Source organism: Pseudorca crassidens, chromosome 4 (assembly GCF_039906515.1).
Source record: "Pseudorca crassidens isolate mPseCra1 chromosome 4, mPseCra1.hap1, whole genome shotgun sequence".
NCBI classification, from domain to species: Eukaryota; Metazoa; Chordata; class Mammalia; order Artiodactyla; family Delphinidae; genus Pseudorca; species Pseudorca crassidens.
The window spans coordinates 62,429,094-62,448,882 of record NC_090299.1 but is presented as its reverse complement, the minus strand read 5'-3'; the positions used below and the strand labels follow the sequence as shown (position 1 = coordinate 62,448,882).

The following is a 19,789-nucleotide window of genomic DNA, read 5'->3' as shown; positions in this document are numbered from 1 at the left end:
GGGGATTTAATGAACTAATGTACAATACAAGAGTGCAATAGAAAGTACAGTGTTTCCCTAATACAGCAGTTCTCAGACTGTGGTCTGTACAACTCAGTGAACCAATATTTTCCAAATAATCAATGCATGATGTTACAGAATCATTCATGCTTAAAAGATTCATTAAAGCACAAGACAGCACAAAGTGCAAAAAGGGCTTTGATACGCTCTCAGATGTCATATTGCCACAAAACTTTAAGAAACTACCATTTGTCAAGTTTTGGTATAGTATTAAAGAAAAATATCCACAATTTTCTAAAAAGGTTATAAAATATTTCTCCTTTTTCCTACTACAAATCTGTGTGAGGCCAAGTTTTCTTCATATGCTCAACCAAAACAACATATCACAAAAGAATGAGTGGAGAAGCAGCTGAGAATGAATAGCTGACTATTGATCCAGACGTGAAAGAGATTTGCAAAAAAACCAAACAAACAAAAAGTAAAACTATGCCACTCTTATCACTAAATTTTTGGGAAAATACAATTATTTTTCACAAAAAAATATTGTTTAGGTTTACATATATGGGGCTCATTTTGTTTTTCAATAAATTAAAACCTTTATAATTTTTCAGTTTTAATTTCTAATATAAAAGTATTAATAGATATAACCCACATGAAACTCTTTGGGATACTCGATACTTTTTTAGAGTGAAAAGGGTCTTCAGATCAGAAAGTTTGAGATGCTTCCCTAATATATTTTGATCATGGAAGCCTTTCTGTGTGGAACACCTTGAGCACATTCTATGGAACATACAATGGGAAACAGAGTCTCATGTTGTGCTTATCAAACTATTCCTGGGGGCTTCCCTGGTGGCACGGTGGTTGGGAGTCCGCCTGCCGATGCAGGGGACACGGGTTCGTGCCCCGGTCCGGGAAGATCCCACATGCCGTGGAGCAGCTGGGCCCGTGAGCCGTGGCCGCTGAGCCTGCACGTCCGGAGCCTGTGCTCCGCAGCGGGAGAGGCCACGGCAGTGAGAGGTCCGCATGCCGCAAAAAAAAACCCAAAACAAAACAAAAAAAACCTATTCCTTTTCGTGTCTCTTCTCCCTAGACCTTCTTCAATAAGTTAATTTATATGCTGCTCAAAGGGTTTCCTCTCACACAGTAGTTTTGTGCTTATGACCCTGGCAGTAAATGCATATATCTTTTCTGGCAAATACAGGTGGATACTGACTTCATTTATTTAGAAGAGGCCATAATCTACAGAATTATTTCACTGAGCAAATGCTACAAATAGGAGAAATGATGACATAGGTTAACATGCTCCTATAGCAGATAATCTGCTATGAGATACCGTGCCAGGATGTCCCAAGAGCATAAAGGATATCATGTCAGCTAGAATCGGGGCCAATTTGGTTTACCATTCAGTTTCCGACAACAGGAGGATCACTGACTGAGATGCTTATGTTACAAACTACTCTTTTATAAAACCAGCAGGATGACAGTAATTTATTACTCTGAGTACTGACAATTTGTTTGTAAAAACTGTAAGCAAGCCAAAAATAACTTAAGAACAGATCCATATTTCTACCGTGGCTTTTTGGAACCCAGAGTAAGGCCAATTCTTTACTTTCAGCACGACTCGAAGCCCCAGTTCCAGAATTTAGTTATAAATCTCTCCTCCTGTCAGGTAGCTGAATAATTGCCTAGAAGCCTGTTCTCAGATGGCTATAAAAGATTTTGGGCAAGAGTCAAAAGTGTGAAGTGTTGAACAACTATTCCATGCAAAAACTCCCCCCAAGGAAACTTCTATACTACTCTAACTTCTATAGAGTACTCTAACTTCTATAGAGCTGGCACGGAGTACGGGCTGTTCAGTCCTCTAATTTTCATTCTGGAATTTACCCAAACAAGAGCAACCATTAAATTTACTTATGCAGTTTTTTAAGTGTCTAGTTTATAAAATGTTGCTCAAGGATGACCAGGATCTCATCCTGAGAGCTGAAGACGCTCATCTTGGTCTCTTTTTCTTTTTACTTAAGACTAGAAGTGAAATTAGCATGTAATCTGCTTCTGGTAAAACTTTCTTTAGCGAAAAATTTTTATAGCCATAAATGCTTACTAGTTTTAGGTTCCATTCTAGTTCATTTAGTCCTCCCAGCAACTCTACGAGATAGAGACCATAATCATCCCCATTTTACAGATAAGGAAACAGGCTCAGTGTTGCCTGAGGCCACCTAGTTTACAGGTGGCAGATAGGACTAGAATCCCGGAAGTTAGTCCCTCTGAACCGGGACGCTGTCCCACCTGAGATGCATGATCAACAAATCGAATGCTTTTTATTAAGAAGATATCCTATTCTGTGCATAAAATAGTGGTTTTTAGCTCCAGATGAGCCATTATTTCAAAAAGCCTTCCTTACACTCCAGTGTGTTAAGCCCCATTCTCCATCTTCCCATCACGCCCTGTCCACAGACCACGTGGTATTTACCTACTGCCCTTCTGTCTCCCTTCTAGCCTGTACTACATCCTCCCACCCAGTACCTGGAGCAACAATCTGAATGAGTGAGAGAACCAAGGAAAGAACAAACAAAAGTGAGTCTCCACAAATCCACTTAGTCACGAAGAACATTAATTTCCAAATGAGGTTCGTGCATCATGGAGGGTATGCAAAAAAAACCCCAGTGGGGTGCAGGGAGAAAACATTAGCATTTCTCTTTCTATTCACTGACATTTACCACAAGGATTGGCATTAGCATCCTCAGAGTCTGCTCCAGTGCGTGGGGCAGACAGCCACACAGGCCGGCGAGGCACTCAAGGCCTAGCATGGGCATTCCTCAGCTTGTGGGGTTAGCAGCAAGGCCCTCACCTGCTTGCTTGCTTTCTGTAGCCAGTTTACATGGGCCGAACTGAGAAAGTGGCTGTCGGGATTATATTTTCAATTGTATCTAAAGTAACCCTCACAAAATGGCCAGGTGGCTTTGAATGAGTCCTGCACAGAACTGCAAAAAAAATGCTAGCAACAATACAAGCACAAATAAATGGGAAAATAGTACAGCTGGCGATATTGTTTTTTACCATTTCTCATATAATATCTTTCTCACCCGTATCATAACATATAACAACAAGCTGGTCAGATCAGACATGAAGTTAGCCAAAAAATACCAAAAAAACAAAAAACCTAAAAGTATCAAAACTTAGATTCATATCCACTATTTTTTACCAATGGTCTCTGCCTAAGTGAATATGATACCTTGGGAAACTGCCTAATAATACTCTTCTACAGCTTATAAATAAATATATTTTTGTTAACAAGATCAAAAATGTGGAGCTCGCTGATCTAGAACTTTGCTACTTGAAGTGCAACCTTCAAAGGAGCAGCGCCCGCGTCACCTGGAGGCTTGTTAGAAATGCAGACTCTCAAGGTCCATCCCAGACCCACTGAATCAGATTTTGCATTTTAACAAGATCCCCAGGTCCTTCATAGGCACATCTCTGTTTGCGAAGCACTGCTTTAGAACACACATCTTAAATGATCTGAATCCTAATAGTTCAGCTCTTATGTATACGCTTAGAAAGATTTCTCTGTTGAATTTTTGAACTCATAAACTTCTCATTTTAATACCTATTATCAAATGTTCTTCAAGACTATAAAGAACTATCCCCATGAACCAAAAATCCAGTGAAATAATCTATGTATAACTAAAGCATTAACTCCTTATTAATTCCAGTATCTTAAAATAAATGTTCTGATCCTGTACCACAAAAACTATCCGGCCACACCTTCATCTTTTTGATCCCCACCTCCACTTACTTTTGTTTGACCATCGGCTTTGAACACATAGCAGATACTCTGCTGACTGGCTGCATCGTCTTTAATCAGACAAGCAAAATAACTTGGGTCGTGACTGTTATGAATCAGTCTGTGAACTCGCTGAGGCTTACACTCGAAGATGCTGGAACAGATCAGTGGATCCCATTGTTGGCTTCTTCCTGGCTCAGGCTCACATCTCAGTCCGGAGGGCGAAACACAAAGGTGGACTTGCTTGGTACCAGACTCCTTTGTGGAGGACTGCCCGCTGAGCCTTCGCACCTCTGCCACGACCCAAGGCAGCATGGGCATGGTGGTCAGAGAATGCACGGGTAAGAAGCCCACCAGCTGGAGGCTAAATTCCACGGAGACCTCGCTAGGAAACGGATGTTTCCTTGCTGTGAAGGTTATTGGTTCCATGTTGGGAAACGTCTGGAAACTCAGCAAAACATTGCCACTGTTTTCTAGTTTAGACCAAACAATCTATTTTACATGCTTCTGATGCAGAATCCTGCAGGAGAAAAACAGAGGCATTAGAATTTAATGAAGTCGCAGCATTTCAGAGCTTAAGAGGCTGAAGCCCAAATAGAGGAAGAAATAGATATTAGTTCACATACGCTGCTCTGCCTAGAAAGAGCTTTCTTGAAATCGTATTACATATGAAACCTGAAAATGCCGTAACTGTCACGCTCACTACGGGTTACAAAGATCCCACCGGGAAGACTCCGGTTAAACATAAGCCTCACAGAGCCAACAAAGGCCAGCACCATAGAAAACAATATAATGCTGCTTGGACGGCTTTAAACCCTGCTGCATTATTTAACATACTTTCAAGGAATTTTTTAAGATGATCAAATTCAGTACTGGTGGCTTTCCCCAAGAAAGTAATCTTACAAGAAAAATATATCAGCTCTCTATCATCACCGTCTATTGAACCAGTCCAGTTTTCAACAACTGACCTTATCACTTATGATACCACTGAAGCTTTAAAACGCTCTTCCTGACTTCCCTTGCGGTCCAGTGGTTAAGACTCTGAACTCCCAACGCAGAGGGCACGGGTTCCACCCCTGGTCGGGGAACTAAGATCCCGCACGCCACACAGCCGCGGCCAAAAAAATAAAAGGCTCTCCCTGATGTAGCCCAGAGGTTCTGAATCACCAATTCAAATTCCAGTAACGTGTACTTGGCAACTATCATGTTCTGAACACCATCATAAATATTTTGTTTCGTTCACGTACTACAAGCACCCCAACACCTTGCATCTCCTCATCAATAGAGGGTGTTTCCTGTACTACGACCCAAACTCACTCAGTGGGAAATTTTTCCTTCTCTATGGGTGATTTTCAAAAACCACATTTGACGTATCTTAACACCCTCCTGCTCCATTGGATGACAAAACCCTTTTGTCCAAAGCTGAGTTGTCTACAGGATCTCAAGCTCTATTCGTTACTCATTTGCTCCCTGGACCTTCATTCTCTCATGTATTCCCTGATCATATATACACACACTAAGAAGAAATTCTATGAAGACGGAGACTGCATCTTATTCACCCACAGAGCCTGACTCAGAATAGGCTCAATAGATATTTTAAGAGAGTGAATGAAGTCTCTCTCCCATCCAAAAAACAAGATATTTTCCCTTGACCTCAAACCTCCCCCGGCCTCAACTCCTCTTTCCCTATACAACTGTCTCCAAGGTAAAGTCTACACTTGCTGTCTCCACTCCCTCCTGCCCATCCACAATCTAGATTGCAGCCAGAAGTAATGAAGAGCCCCCGCAATTGCTCCCATTGGGGTCGCCCACATCCTCTGGTTGTGAACTTCAAAGGGGGACTTTTAGTCCTTAGCTGCCTTGTCCCTTCTGACGAATTTCTCAATGTTGACCACTCCATCCTGCTTGAAACTCTCCTGGTTCTCCTCTTACCTCTCTGGTTGCTTCTTTTCAGCTCCTTAATGGCTTTTCGCCCCTGCTTGACTCCATCCTACCCCCCTCATTCCACCTGCATCCTTTGGACAATTTCACCTAATCTCTTGATGTCAGTGACCACATTCTAACACTCCTGCTGCCACTGATAACAGCTTACTTTCATTAGGTACCAGGCACTTTGCAAGTGTTCTCATTTCACTTTCATAACAACCTTCATCTCTCACCTTGGTCTCAGTTAGAGACTACTATTATTGCCATTTTTACCACTTAGGAAACTGAGGTCCAGAGAGCATGAGTCGCTTATCACAGGTGATTTGAGTTTGCACCTGATTCTCAACCTGTCCTCCTGAATGCTGCACAAGAATGCATCTACCACATAGACCCTGATGATTCCCATATGTTTGTCTCCTTCCTGAGTTCCAGATCAGGATAGTCTATTAAGTATTTCTATCTGGATATCCTACCCAGATAGCACCTCAGCCTCAATTTAGCTGTTTTAAAACTAATTCAGTCTCACCTCCCTCCTTTCCAGAACTTCTCTTCCTTCCCACAAGCTACAGGTCTGCAACAGCATCACAATTTATTTTATTGGCCCAGTCAAAAGCCAAGGAGTCACAGCTGTAGACTGAATGTTTGTGTCCATCCTCCCTCCATTCATAGGTTGAAATCCTAACCCCCATTGTGATAGTGTTTGGAGGTGGAGCCTTTGGGAGGTGAACCCATATGAATAGGATTAGTGCCCTTATAAGAGACCCAGAGAACTCTCTTTCCCCTTCTACCATGTGAGGACACAGGGAAAAGACAGCAGTCTACGAACCAGGAAGCCAGTCATCACCAGATACTGAATCCACCAGCACCTTGACCTTGACCTTCCCATCCTCCAGAACGTGAGAAATAAGTTTCTGTTGTTGGAAACTACCCAGTCTGTGATGTTCTGTGACAGCAGCCTGAACAGACTAAGATAGTCATTCAGATCCCTTCTTCACCGTATCACTACTTCTAAACTGACTTCACATCTAAATATATCTTATCTTTTCTCAGCTGGAGAAAAGGTACCCCCATCTTCAATCCAGCCTTCACATATTTCCTAGAGTAATTCAACTAACCCATAAAATGGATCACGCCACTCCTCTGCTAAAATTCCTTAATCACAGCCCCCGTAAAGTCCAAATTCCTCTACAAGGCATTTAGGATCTCTTCAGAATCTGGTCCTGTCCATATCTGCAACTGCATATTCTCCCCTAAAATGCCCTCCTTCATGCACTTTTTGGCACTGAAGATAGGTAAATAGGCACAGTTCCCCATATGAGATACGATTTCTCACACCTCTGTGCTGCAGTGCATACTGTTCTCTCTCCGAGGAACACAATGCCTGTCACCAACTGTAGAGGGCCTGAGAATTTACCCTACTTGCAAGCTAACAAGTCAGGCTGCCACCAAGTTAGGCTGCCACAAGTTAGCCTCCTGGTAGAAGACATGAGACCGCCAGGTCAGAGACAAGGGACCATTTATTACTCAGAGCAATAGCAGTAGCCACAGAGGCAGCATTTCTGCTGGTTCCCTGACCCTCAGTCCCCACAGGCAAGGTGACACCTGTATCCACAGTGGGTTACAGGAAAGGCACCTGAGTTTCGGGGGACTGAATATTTTACAGTGGGGAGTAAGTATGTCTGTCCTTCAATTCTGGAGTGTCCTCCAGAGAGAGAGACTATTTCTATCTTCCATGGCTGCTGCTGTTGGAAAAAAAAAAAAAAAAAAATTGAAAAGGTAGTCCAGAACAAAGTAGTCAGTGCCTCTGCTCACAAAATAGAGTCATGAGAGACCCAAGAAGACTCTCCCAATGACTCCCACTCTTGTCCTCTAACCTAATCCCAACTCATATACAAGCCCTAGTTCAAGCAACTATCACCTCTTCCTTCCAAGGTGATTTAGGGCATCCATCACCATGTCCTGCTGCACTCTGTACCTATCATCATATTTACTTTTAAAAGTTTGAATAGGTTTCCCTCAACAAGTCTGTAAGCTTCTTAAACTCATAAGGTTTGGGGTCTCTAAAACCAGTATTCAAATTCTAAACATTTTCTGAACTAGAACTGAAGTCTATTCTTTTTACTCTATGTTTTTGTGTGTGATATATATGCATATATCCTAAGAATTAATTCTTATAATATAATTTGAACATAGTTAAGGGCTAATTTTTTAACTTTAAATGTTCAAAAGTTCAGAAATAAACCCATATTTTATTTAGAGTGCTAAAGTATTTCATGAAAGTGTATTCCCTGTCTCTTTTCCTTTAAAGTACAGTTTCTCTTGATGATGAAAACAGACTTGAAGTTCATATAACCCCATAAATAATGATCTCTCTCTCCTTTTTTTTCTCTCACCTACACGTGAAAGTGGCATTAAATGTCTGGCTCAGCTTCCACTCCTATAACTGAATCTGTTTTAAGTCCTAACTGTTGACAGCTGGTAATCCCAAGACATGTTTAAAGCAGTACTAGAATTATTACAAAGGATAGACCCAAGGGCTATCAATTAGTGTAGATGAGGCAGTTATTAATATCATGGCAACAAGCGTAGCAGAATTACTTTGTTTTCTTGTAAGGGAATATATGCATAATGCAAAAAAAATTACACAATTTAATTGTTTGAATCATTTGGTAAATAAGCAGTCATCAAATTAGTTCTGCCATTTCACTGACAAAACTATTTGGATGTCTTGAGTTTTCACTTTTCAACCGGCTGGAGCACATCATAGTTTCTTTGTAAAAAATAGATTGGACATTAACACAGTTAATAAACTATCAAATAGTAAGTTCTACTTCAGACATAGTCATAATTATTTATAAACAATTCAGATTCTGCTGACATAAGATTCATGGTAACTTAGACTAGGTAATTATTTACTGTTCAATAAAAAGTTCCATGAGGATTAGATAGCAAGACGGCAGAGTAGAAGGACGTGCTTTCACTCCCTCTTGTGAGAGCACCGGAATCACAACTAACTGCTGAACAATCATCGACAGGAAGACACTGGAACTCACCAAAAAAGATACCCCACATCAAAAGACAAAAGAGAAGCCACAATGAGATGGCAGGAGGGGCACAACCACAATAAAATCAAATCCCATAACTGCTGGATGGGTGACTCACAAACTGGAGAACACTTATACCACAGAAGTCCACCCACTGGAGTGAAGGTTCTGAGCCCCATGTCAGGCTTCCCAACCTGGGGGTCCGGAAACGGGAGAAGGAATTCGTAGAGGATCAGACTTTGAAGGCTAGCAGGATTTGATTGCAGGACTTCGACAGGACTGGGGGAAATGGAGGGCACACACAAAGTAGTATGTGCATTGGGACCCAGGGGAAGGAGTGGTGAGCCCATAGGAGACTGAACAAGACCTACCTGCTGGTATCGGTGGGGTCTCCTGCAGACGTGGGGGGTGGCTGTTTCTCACCGTGAGGACAAGGACACTCGCAGCAGAAGTTCTGGGAAGTACTTCTTGGCGTGAGCCCTCCCAGAGTCTGTCATTAGCCTCACCAAAGAGCCTGGGTAGGCTCCAGTGTTGGGTCGCCTCAGGCCAAACAACCAACAGGGAGGACACTCAGCCCCAGCCATTAGCAGACAAGTGGATTAACGTTTTACTGAGCTCTGCCCACCAGAGCAACACCCAGTTCTACCCACCACCAGTCCCTCCCATCAGGAAACTTGCACAAGCCTCTTAGATAGCCTCATCCACCAGAGAGCAGACAGCAGAAGCAAGAAGAACTACGATCCTGCAGCCTGTGGAACAAAAACCACATTCACAGAAAGATAGACAAGATGAAAAGGCAGAGGGCTATGTACCAGATGAAGGAACAAGATAAAACCCCAGAAAAACAACTAAATGAAGTGGAGATAGGCAACCTTCCAGAAAAAGAATTCAGAATAATGATAGTGAAGATGACCCAGCACCTCGGAAAAAGAATGGAGGCAAAGATGAAAGAAATGTTTAACGAAGACCTAAAATAATTAAAGAAAAAACAGCTACAAGAATTAAAGAACAAACAAACAGAGATGAACAATACAATAACTGAAATGAAAAACACACCAGAAGGAATCCATAGCAGAATAACTGAGGCAGAGGAACAGATAAGTGACCTGGAAGACAGATTGGTGAAACCACTGACGTGGAACAGAATAAAGAAAAAAGAATGAAAAGAAATGAAGACAGCCTAAGAGACCTCTGGGACAACACAAAACTCAACAACATTCGCATCATAGGGGTCCCAGAAGGAGAAGAGAGAGAGAAAGGACCAGAGAAAATACCTGAAGAGATTACAGTCGAAAACTTCCCTAACATGGGAAAGGAAATAGCCACCAAAGTCCAGGAAGCACAGAGAGTCCAAGGCAGGATAAACCCAAGGAGAAACACACCGAGACAAACAGTAATCAAATTGGCAAAAATTAAAGACAAAGAAAAATTATTGAAAGCAACAAGGGAAAAACGACAGATAACATACAAGGGAACTCCCATAAGGTTAACAGCTGATTTCTCAGCAGAAACTCTACAAGCCAGAAGGGAGTGGCATGACATATTTAAAGGGATGAAAGGGAAGAATCTACAACCAAGATTACTCAACCCAGCAAGGATCTCATTCAGATTTGACAGAGAAATCAAAAGCTTTACAGACAAGGAAAAGCTAAGAGAATTCAGCACCACCAAACCAGCTCTACAACAAATGCTAAAGGAATTTCTCTGAGTGGGAAACACATAGAAGAAAAGGACCTACAAAAACAAACCCACAACAATTAAGAAAATGGTAATAGGAACATACATATCGATAATTACCTTAAACATGAATGGATTAAATCCTCCAACCAAAAGATACAGGCTTGCTAAATGAATACAAAAAGAAGACCCATACATATGCTGTCTATAAGAGACCCACTTCAGACCTAGGGACACATACATACTGAAAGTGAGGGGATGGAAAAAGATATTCCATGCAAACGGAAATCAAAAGAAAGCTGGAATAGCAATGCTCATAGCAGATAAAATAGACATTAAAATAAAGACTGTCACAAGAGACAAAGAAGGACACTACATAATGATCAAGGGATCAATCCAAGAAGAAGATATAACAATTATAAATATATATGCATCCAACATAGGAGCACCTCAATACATAAGGCAACTGCTAACAGCTATAAAAGAGGAAATCGACAGTAACACAATAATAGTGGGGGACATTAACACCTCACGTACACCAATGGACAGATCATTCAGACAGAAAGTTAATAAGAAAACACAAGCTTTAAATGACACAATAGACCAGATAGATTTAATTGATATTTAGAGGACATTCCATCCAAAAACAGCAGATTACACTTTCTTCTCAAGTGCGCACAGAACATTATCTAGGATAGATCACATCGTGGGTCACAAATCAAGCCTTAGTAAATTTAAGAAAATTGAAATCATATCAAGCATCTTTTCTAACAACAACGCTATGAGATTAGAAATCAATTACAGGGAGAAAACCGTAAAAAGCACAAAACACATGGACGCTAAACAATACGTTACTAAATAACCAAGAGATCACTGAAGAAATCAAAGAGGAAATCAAAAACTACCTAGAGACAAATGACAACAAAAACATGACAATCAAAAACCTATGGGATGTGGCAAAAGCAGTTCTAAGAGGGAAGTTTATAGCTATACAAGCCTACCTCAAGAAACAAGAAAAATCTCAAATAAACAATCTAACCTTACACCTAAAGGAACTACAGAAAGAATAACAAACAAATCCCAAAGTTTGCAGAAGGAAAGAAATCATAAAGATCAGAGCAGAAATAAATGAAACAGAAACAAAGAAAACAATAGCAAAGATCAATAAAACTAAAAGCTGGTTCTTTGAGAAGATAAAATTGATAAACCATTAGCCAGACTCATCAAGAAAAAGAGGGATTTATTCAAATCAATAAAATTCATTTATTAACCAATAAAATTTTATTTTATAATAAATAATTTTTATTTATTAAAATTTTAATTTTAATAAAATTTTAATTAAGATTTTATTTTTAATAAAATTTTAAATTAATTTTATTTATCAATAAAATTAGAAATGAAAAAGGAGAAATTACAACAGACACTGCAGAAATACAAAGCATCCTAAGAGACTACTATAAGCAGCTCTATGCCAAAAAAATGGACAACCTGGAAGAAATGGACAAATTCTTAGAAAGGTATAAACTTCCAAGACTGAACCAGGAAGAAATGGAAAATATGAACAGACCAATCAGAAGTAATGAAATTGAAACTCTGATTAAAAATCTTCCAACAAACAAAAGTCCAGGACCAGATGGTTTCACAGGTGAATTCTATCAAATATTTAGAGAAGAGCTAACACCCATCCTTCTCAAACTCTTTCAAAAAATTGCAGAGGAAGGAACACTCCAAAACTCATTCTATGAGGCCACCATCACCCTGATCCCAAAACCAGAAAAAGATATCACAAATAAAGAAAATTACACACCAATATCACTGATGAATATACATGCAAAAATTCTCAACAAAATACTAGCAAACAGAATCCAACAACACATTAAAAGGATCATACACCATGATCAAGCAGGATTTATCCCCGGGATGCAAGGATTCTTCAATATACACAAATCAATCAATGTGATACACCGTATTAGCAAATTGAAGAATAAAAACCATGATCATATCAATAGATGCAGAAAAAGCTTTTGACAAAATTCAACACCCATTTATGATAAAAACTCTCCAGAAAGTGGGCATAGAGGGAACTGACCTCAACACAATAAAGGCCATATACAAACAACCCACAGCAAACATCATTCTCAATGGTGAAGAACTGAAAGCATTTCCACTAAGACCAGGAACACGACAAGGCTGTCCACTCTCACCGCTATTATTCAACATAGTTTTGGAAGTCTTAGCCATGGCAATCATAGAAGACAAAGAAATAAAAGGAATACAAACTGGAAAAGAAGAAGTAAAACTGTCCCTGTTTCCAGATGGTGTGATACTATACCTAGAGAATCCTAAAGATGCCACCAGAAAACTACAAGAGCTAATCAATGAATTTGGTAAAGTTGCAGGATAAAAAATTAATGTACAGAAATCTCTTGCATTCCTATATACTAATAATGAAAAATCTGAAAGAGAAATTAAGGAAACACTCCCATTTACCATCGCAACAAAAAGAATAAAATACCTAGGAATAAACCTACCTAGAGAGACAAAAGACCTGTATGCAGAAAACTATAACACACTGATTAAAGAAATTAAAGATGATACAAACAGATGTAGAGATATACCATGTTCATGGATTGGAAGAATCCATGAACATGGATTCTTCACCAGGGCTTCCCTGGTGGCGCAGTGGTTGAGAATCTGTCGGCCAATGCAGGGGACACGGGTTCGAGTCCTTGTCCGGGAAGATCCCACATGCCGCCGAGCAACTAAGCCCGTGCTCCACAACTCCTGAGCCTGCGCTCTAGAGCCCACGAGCCACAACCCCTGAGCCTGCGTGCCACAACTACTGAAGCCCATGCACCTAGAGCCCGTGCTCTGCAACAAGAGGAGCCACCACAGTGAGAACCCCGCGCACCGCAACCAAGAGTAGTTGCTTACAGCAACTAGAGAAAGTCCACGCAAAGCAATGAAGACCCAATGCAGCCAAAAATAATAATAATAAAATTTTTAAAAAAGAAAATAAATAAAATTAAATTTACAGAAAGAAAAACAAAAGTTCCATGAAACAGAAGAACCATTTGAATAATCCTAACAAACCATCAGGTTATTTTTTAAGCCATCTCAATCCACGTCATTTTCACGCAATCTGTGACCATCCTTTAGGCCCCAGGTAGCGCCACTTATTCCAGGAAGCATCTTGTGTCTCAGACCTCAGTAAGAAATACTCTGATCTGAGACAGCCTTCACTGATTTCTACTAGATTTGCGTGGCTAGGGCAGTGCCATGGACAGGTAAGAGGGACTACAAGGAAAACATAAGAAGAGGAACAGAATCTAACTGCTTGTCCTATTTCACCCAAACGATTATTTCCCAAACACTACCATAGGGGTCTTGAATAAAATAAAGCTGAAATCTTATAAAATACAGTAAATTTTATTATTTAGGGACTTCAGGGGAAGGAAGAGCTGATAGTGCCACACTTCTTAAAAAGTTACTTCTTCGCTAATTCTCTGTAATTTGGGGGGTAGAAAACTTAGGTACCCAGCACAAATGGGTAAATAATTCATATAAAAAAAGGTTTTCAAATAAATAAGATTTATCTCTGTGTGTGATTTTTTTTTTTTTTTTCTGTACGCGGGCCTCTCACTGTTGTGGCCTCTCCCGTTGCGGTTCACAGGCTCCGGACGCGCAGGCCCAGCAGCCATGGCTCACGGGCCCAGCCGCTCCGCTGCATGTGGGATCTTCCCTGACCGGGGCACGAACCCGTGTCCCCTGCATCGGCAGGTGGACTCTCAACCACTGCGCCACCAGGGAATTCCTCTGTGTGATTTTTTAACTATATTTTAACAGAATTTTAAAAATAAATTACATATATATACATTTCATTGTTTAAATTCTTAACTAGAACCTGGTAAATGTAAGTAACATGTTTTACACAGAAGAAATAAAATAAATTGTCCTTTTCTTAATTCAAAATTATCATTATGAAATCATCATGATCTACCTGTTATTATTCTATGCATTAAAAAGTAATGTCCTCAAGAAAAAGAAAAAAGAAATACCCTGATCTGTTATTCTGGTGAGCATCTAGTCGTGTTCTCAATAGTAGAGTCATCTGTGGACAAGCCCTATCCCTTACAGAGACCATCTGTGTTCTACACAACTCCTACCCACCAGAGCCCACAAACATGGTAGAACTCAAAACACAAAGATACTCTTTTATTAGAACAGTTCCAATAACCTTGTTAGTGAGTCCTGCTATGCTAAGTCTCCCTGGAAGCACGCATCTAGAATCACAACATTTTAAAGCTAGAAAGGTCCTTTCAAGCCTCTCAGAAATTTCCCTCATATGTGAGGGAAATGAGGAAACTGGAGAAGCCAAATGGCTTGTCCAAGTTTGGTGACAGAATTAGGACAATCCAAGCCCCTGACTACCATCCACGTGCTGCAAAGAACCTCAGTTTTCTTACGAAAACACTTTCAAGTGTGAAGTTGAGAAAACAAGTTACTTCTCCAAATCTCAAGTTTATTCTTATAAAAGAATGGAACAAGACCATCCTCAAGTTTTCTTCTGTCTCTAAAATCTGGTGAATCTCATTTTCATAATGTATAATACCACATGTCCCCGGCACGGTGTGGGGATAGAAAGCTGCTCTCATCTTCCCTTCAAGAATATAAACGTGGGAGAGTACGTGAAGAAAGGGTGGGAGGAAGCGAAAGAAGTGATGGTGGGAGTTAGCTGGACGCCATTGGGAATCCCCTCTCTTCCCAGGCCCCCCTCCACTCCCTCCCAGCAAGCCACAGAGAGTAGGATGGGGACTTCCCAGTAGCTAACCATACCACAGCCCCTGCTCCAGCCTCCCCTCTCACCTCCTCGGAATGCTGGTGGGAGGGCAGGGGGGCGAGATAGATGGATGAAGGAGGGCTGTTGGAAGCTTCTAGCTCCAGGCCAGGTTAGGAGCCAGTCAGTACTGATTAGCTGTCAGGGACCTGCAGGATAGACAGGGAACCCCGAGTGGCCACTCATTTCCCCTTGAGAATCAATGACTTAATTTTTCTGTTCTTTACCCTAGATAGAGTAGGCATGAGGCTGAACAGGATTATTCTGCCACCTGAATAATCTCATGCAGTGGGATCACTGGCTTGGCTCAGCTGTTTGTCCATTTCCTGCACAGAATCCCACCCAATCAGAGCAGTGTGCTGCTCACCCAGGCATCGACCACAAGTCCCAAAGATCTTTGGAGCCGTCGGCTACTTCAGTATCACGCAGAGCTCCTGGAGTCAGTGTTCCTAACGTTCACATCATCAAGGATGCTCCAGTACTAGGCTTTGCCTCTCTAATTTGACACATAAAGTAATGCAGTTTTGAGTGATTCTCTTCCCATATAAATCAGAGCTAATTCAAGCCTAGTCCTTTAGAATGCCACTGTCACTTCTTGTATTTTCTACTGTATTACACAGGATAAAGGGGTTGGGGGGGTGCCAGTTGGCCTCTAGGGGTTATGTCTAACCCTCCCTGCTGCATGGCTGCTTTAAGTTATTCTCCTAAAAGTAATAATATTAACTGTTAACACATAATACCACTAACTGTGAGTCTGTTAACAAGTTTAGCTCTCACAACAACCCTGGCCAATAAGGACCATTACTGATCATATCTAAATAAGGACTATTATGGACTATAATGATCATTATCAGCTCCAGTTCAAAGATGAGAGACCAGAAGGAAGTTGCTGGCACAGAAAAATGAGGTCACTTGCCCAAGGTCATACTAGCAGCAAGTGGCAGAACCAGGATTCGAACACAGGTCCCTCCACTTCACCCAGGTGAAGGTGGCCTCCTAGGGAAGTGGGACACAGATACCGTCAACAGCTGGTAATAAGGGAAGAGGGGCAAGCTGAATTATTTCTTCAGAGTTGCCCTTTTCTTCCTCAAACCACCTGGTACTATGACAAGCAATGTCACATGGGATAAAAGGTTAACACCCAACCAGAAATGTTACCATAGCGAAAGGAGAAATCTCCAGAGCTCTCAGTGGGAAAGATAAAGGTAGACTAAGTGGAGAGTTCCATTTACAAAACTTTACTTTGATGCTAATAATTTACACCTACACCAATGAACATTTCCCCCATTGTACTGGCTTGCCAGTGGCTGGACAAATCCACATGAAGGCATTTATCTTAAATATCGCTTGATTATTTCAGTTACTACTTTGAGCCACACTTAGTCCTTTTATATCTCCTTGCACTCAGCTGATAATCTCAGGATACTCCACTGTGTTCACTTCAGAAAATTTCCCCTAAACATTTCCACAGCGCCCTTTAATTCACAGCTGTGCTCACTATCCAGTAGCTCATGTTTTGTCAATGGGTACTTAATAGAGAATTCTGGAGAGCAAGCACTTTTTATGGCCTTTTTTCCCTATACCTTGGTGGGAAAAGAAAAGAAACTGGCAGATTCAAGACTGCCATAGCTTTCCACTTCAAAGAGCTGTAAAACACTTGTTTACAAAAGCAGTCAGTCCTGTTTTATTTATTTATTTAATTTTTACTAATTATTCTATTTTTATTTATTTATTGGCCACACCAGGCAGCTTGCAGGATCTTAGTTCCCCCACCAGGGGTCAAACCAAGGCCCCCTGCAGTGCAAGGGCAGAGACCTAACCACTGGACCCGGAGAATTCCCAGTCAATCCTATTTTATGCAAACTTTTTCATGCAACGTCCTTATTCCTTAAGACATTCTTCAAGGTTCTCAGGAAGGGGACGAGCAGGAGGCAGACCTCCTCCCCAAGCAAGAGAAGCCATCTCAACTCTAGGAAACGGTGCGGAACCCAGCTGTTTCAGGGATCCCTGACCAAGATAGTGACAGAACATCAAGTGTTCAGAAACATGAAGAGTCGTTCTGCAAGGTGGATTCGCAGCCTCTTGGAACAGCTCTCCGTTCATTCCTCATCCCGACCCCTCCCACCCTCAGCAGGCTCCCAAAACACAACAAAACCCGGAGGTGGCCGTGCTTCAGCTCCCACCAATCTCATCTCAAGTCTGGGGAAGAGAATGAATTTCTGCTTTCCCAAAGAAGGGGTTTTTATCAAGGCCTCTGCAGTTCCGTTTAAGGACAGAGCAAAAAGTTTAGAAGTTTGGACTTGTAGAGATAGCTGAGTTTCGTGGATGTGACCCATTTAAACCAGGTCATTTTAAAATGCTCTTTCAAAGTCTGATTATATTAATAATTGAAATCACCCAATTATCTAAAAGGAAGAACGAGCGATCTATGAAGTGAATACCCATGAATTAATGTAGGGCACTCTGAAAACTAAACTGTTTGGTGGGAGGAACAATCATATCAGTTTCGATTTTTTTTTCCTTTTTAAGTAACTTCCAGAGAACAATCTATTTAAATGAAATCGCCACACGAAAAGCCGCCTCTAGGTGGATTTCAAAGTTAATGATATCTCTTTTAAACACACACACACACACACACTCACACCCACAACAACAACGTGTGGCGAAGTTTGAGGGGTTCTCATAATCACAGACCGATCCGGAAGCTGCTAGAAACAATTAAGCAGGATTTCAAAATGACTGGTACAGGATGTGCCCATAGAAAGAAAGTAAAGTTGAGCGCACTGGTGGAGCTGCCAAAGTTGCTACTGCAAAGTACCCTGAACTTTTACAGGGTGGCCTGGGGTCACTCTGACCGCCCTTCCTCTGTCTGGTCGCCTTACAAACAAACGCACTAGCCCTAGTGGTATCTGGCGGGAGCGGGGAGGGGGGAGATGCGAGAACTGCGAGCGGGAGTGAAGGGCGGGGCAGAGGGAGGGTGCCTGCAGGAGCTCCAGGGTCCTTCTTAACTCGAAGAACGGGTTTCGCTGTAGTCCAAGTAGGGGACAACGAGGTGGCAATGAACTTCCTCCCCCCGAGAGACCCACGCGCGGCAAGGACAGCAGGAACGTCCCTGGAGCACTCGATTCCAGCTTTTCCGCGGGCCCGGGCGCGCAGGGGCCTGTTTGGGTTGGGGTCGGCAGGGATGCCCCGCGAGGAGGTGGCGGGCTGGCGTGGGTGAGGCCCCAGGAAGCGCCTACCTGTACGGCGGCGCGTTCAGAGCTCGCGGCCCGGCCGCGGCGCACAAGTGCTAGAGGCAGCCCGGGGACGGCCTGGGCGGGCGGGGCGCGCATCGCGCCCGGCGGGCTGCTCTCTTCCCGCCGCGGGGCGCCGGGAAGACTCCCGCCTCTTCTCCTGCCGGCTGAGGACACGGCGGGTCCCGCGGCGGCGGTAGCAACAGGCACCGAGGCGCGGGTGCGGCGGCGGCAGTGGCGGCGGCGGAGGAGGAGGAGGTGTCTGCGCGCGACTCGCGTTTCCTCCTCCGCGGCAGGGCGAGCGCAGGGAAGGCGAGGGGAGGGCAGAACCCGGGAATCGCCCAACTCGGTCCCCAGGGGCCTGAGAGGGCGAAGCGATGCTTCCTCCCTCTCCACTGCGCTGTTTGACTTGAGAGCGGCATGGCCGGGACGGGCAAGTCACACACGGACAACAGCTGCTGCAGTGGGGGTCCGTTGCGGCCTCCCTCCCTTCGCTATCTCTCCCCTCCCCAGCTGTCCATCCTCAACCCGCCCCCTCGGCCTCCAGCCGCGGCCCGGGAGAGGGTGTGCCGGGCGCCGCCCCCACCCAGCCCCAGAGCAGGGTCTTGGCCGCCGAACGCCTAGGGCTCCGGGGACGCGGAGCCCCGCGCGTGATTAAGGCCCTCGAGGAGGGATGTACGGTTGCACACCCTGTCTTCGGCGGCCTATTAATAGCAGGTGGCACTGCCCGCCGCGCTCTCTGCCTGCGAGGCTCTCAGCAGGTGGCACTGCCAGCCCGCTCTTCGCTCCCCTGCAGTAGCCTGGCCTCATCTGCACTCTCGCCTTCTCTCTCAGCAATGGACCGGGTGAAAACTGCACAGAACACAGCAAGGCGATCAAGCCACCTGACTCTCCGCCGCATCACCCCTTCTTCCCGTCCTAGGCAGGGAGTGAATTCGGCACTGGCATCCTATGCGGCGCTTGCAGGCAAGGGTCGAAAATCGGGGACTCAGGGAATAGCCGGAGGCTGAAGTGCCCTCCCCTATTAAACACCAGGAAACCCATTTCCGAACTGCGGAGTGACGCAGAGGCTACACTGGGCGCTTTTCCCCTTCCTCCTGGTCTAGCGCACGCACGTTTCTCTCTCTCTCTCTCTCTCTCCTCTCTCTCTCTCTCTCTCTCTCTCTCTCTCTCTCTCTCTCACACACACACACACACACACACACACACACACACACACACACACACACCGGTGTTCCCAACCCTCGAGTCAGGCTTGGAGAAATTCCCAGCGGCCTAGGAGAGACACCAG

At 43.2% G+C, this 19,789-nt stretch overlaps 1 protein-coding gene across 7 annotated transcripts in view; it reads right to left on the bottom strand.

Annotated features, from left to right (window-relative positions):
* TBC1D1 (TBC1 domain family member 1) overlaps positions 1–18,766 on the bottom strand; it is a 227,292-nt gene extending 208,526 nt beyond the window's left edge. For 3 of the 7 annotated variants that reach the window (XM_067735709.1, XM_067735712.1, XM_067735711.1), the window contains exons 1-2: positions 18,505–18,754; positions 3,794–4,301 (exon numbers count right to left, since the gene is read on the bottom strand). In XM_067735709.1, the coding sequence (XP_067591810.1) occupies positions 3,794–4,210 (417 nt within the window). In that variant the 5' untranslated portion in view covers positions 4,211–4,301; positions 18,505–18,754. Of the gene's footprint in view, positions 1–3,793; positions 4,302–9,122; positions 9,289–18,504 lie in introns of those variants that run through there. The other 4 variants (XR_010942955.1, XM_067735716.1, XM_067735715.1 and 1 more) reach the window with 4 other exon arrangements.
* Positions 18,767–19,789: the final 1,023 nt, after the last annotated feature.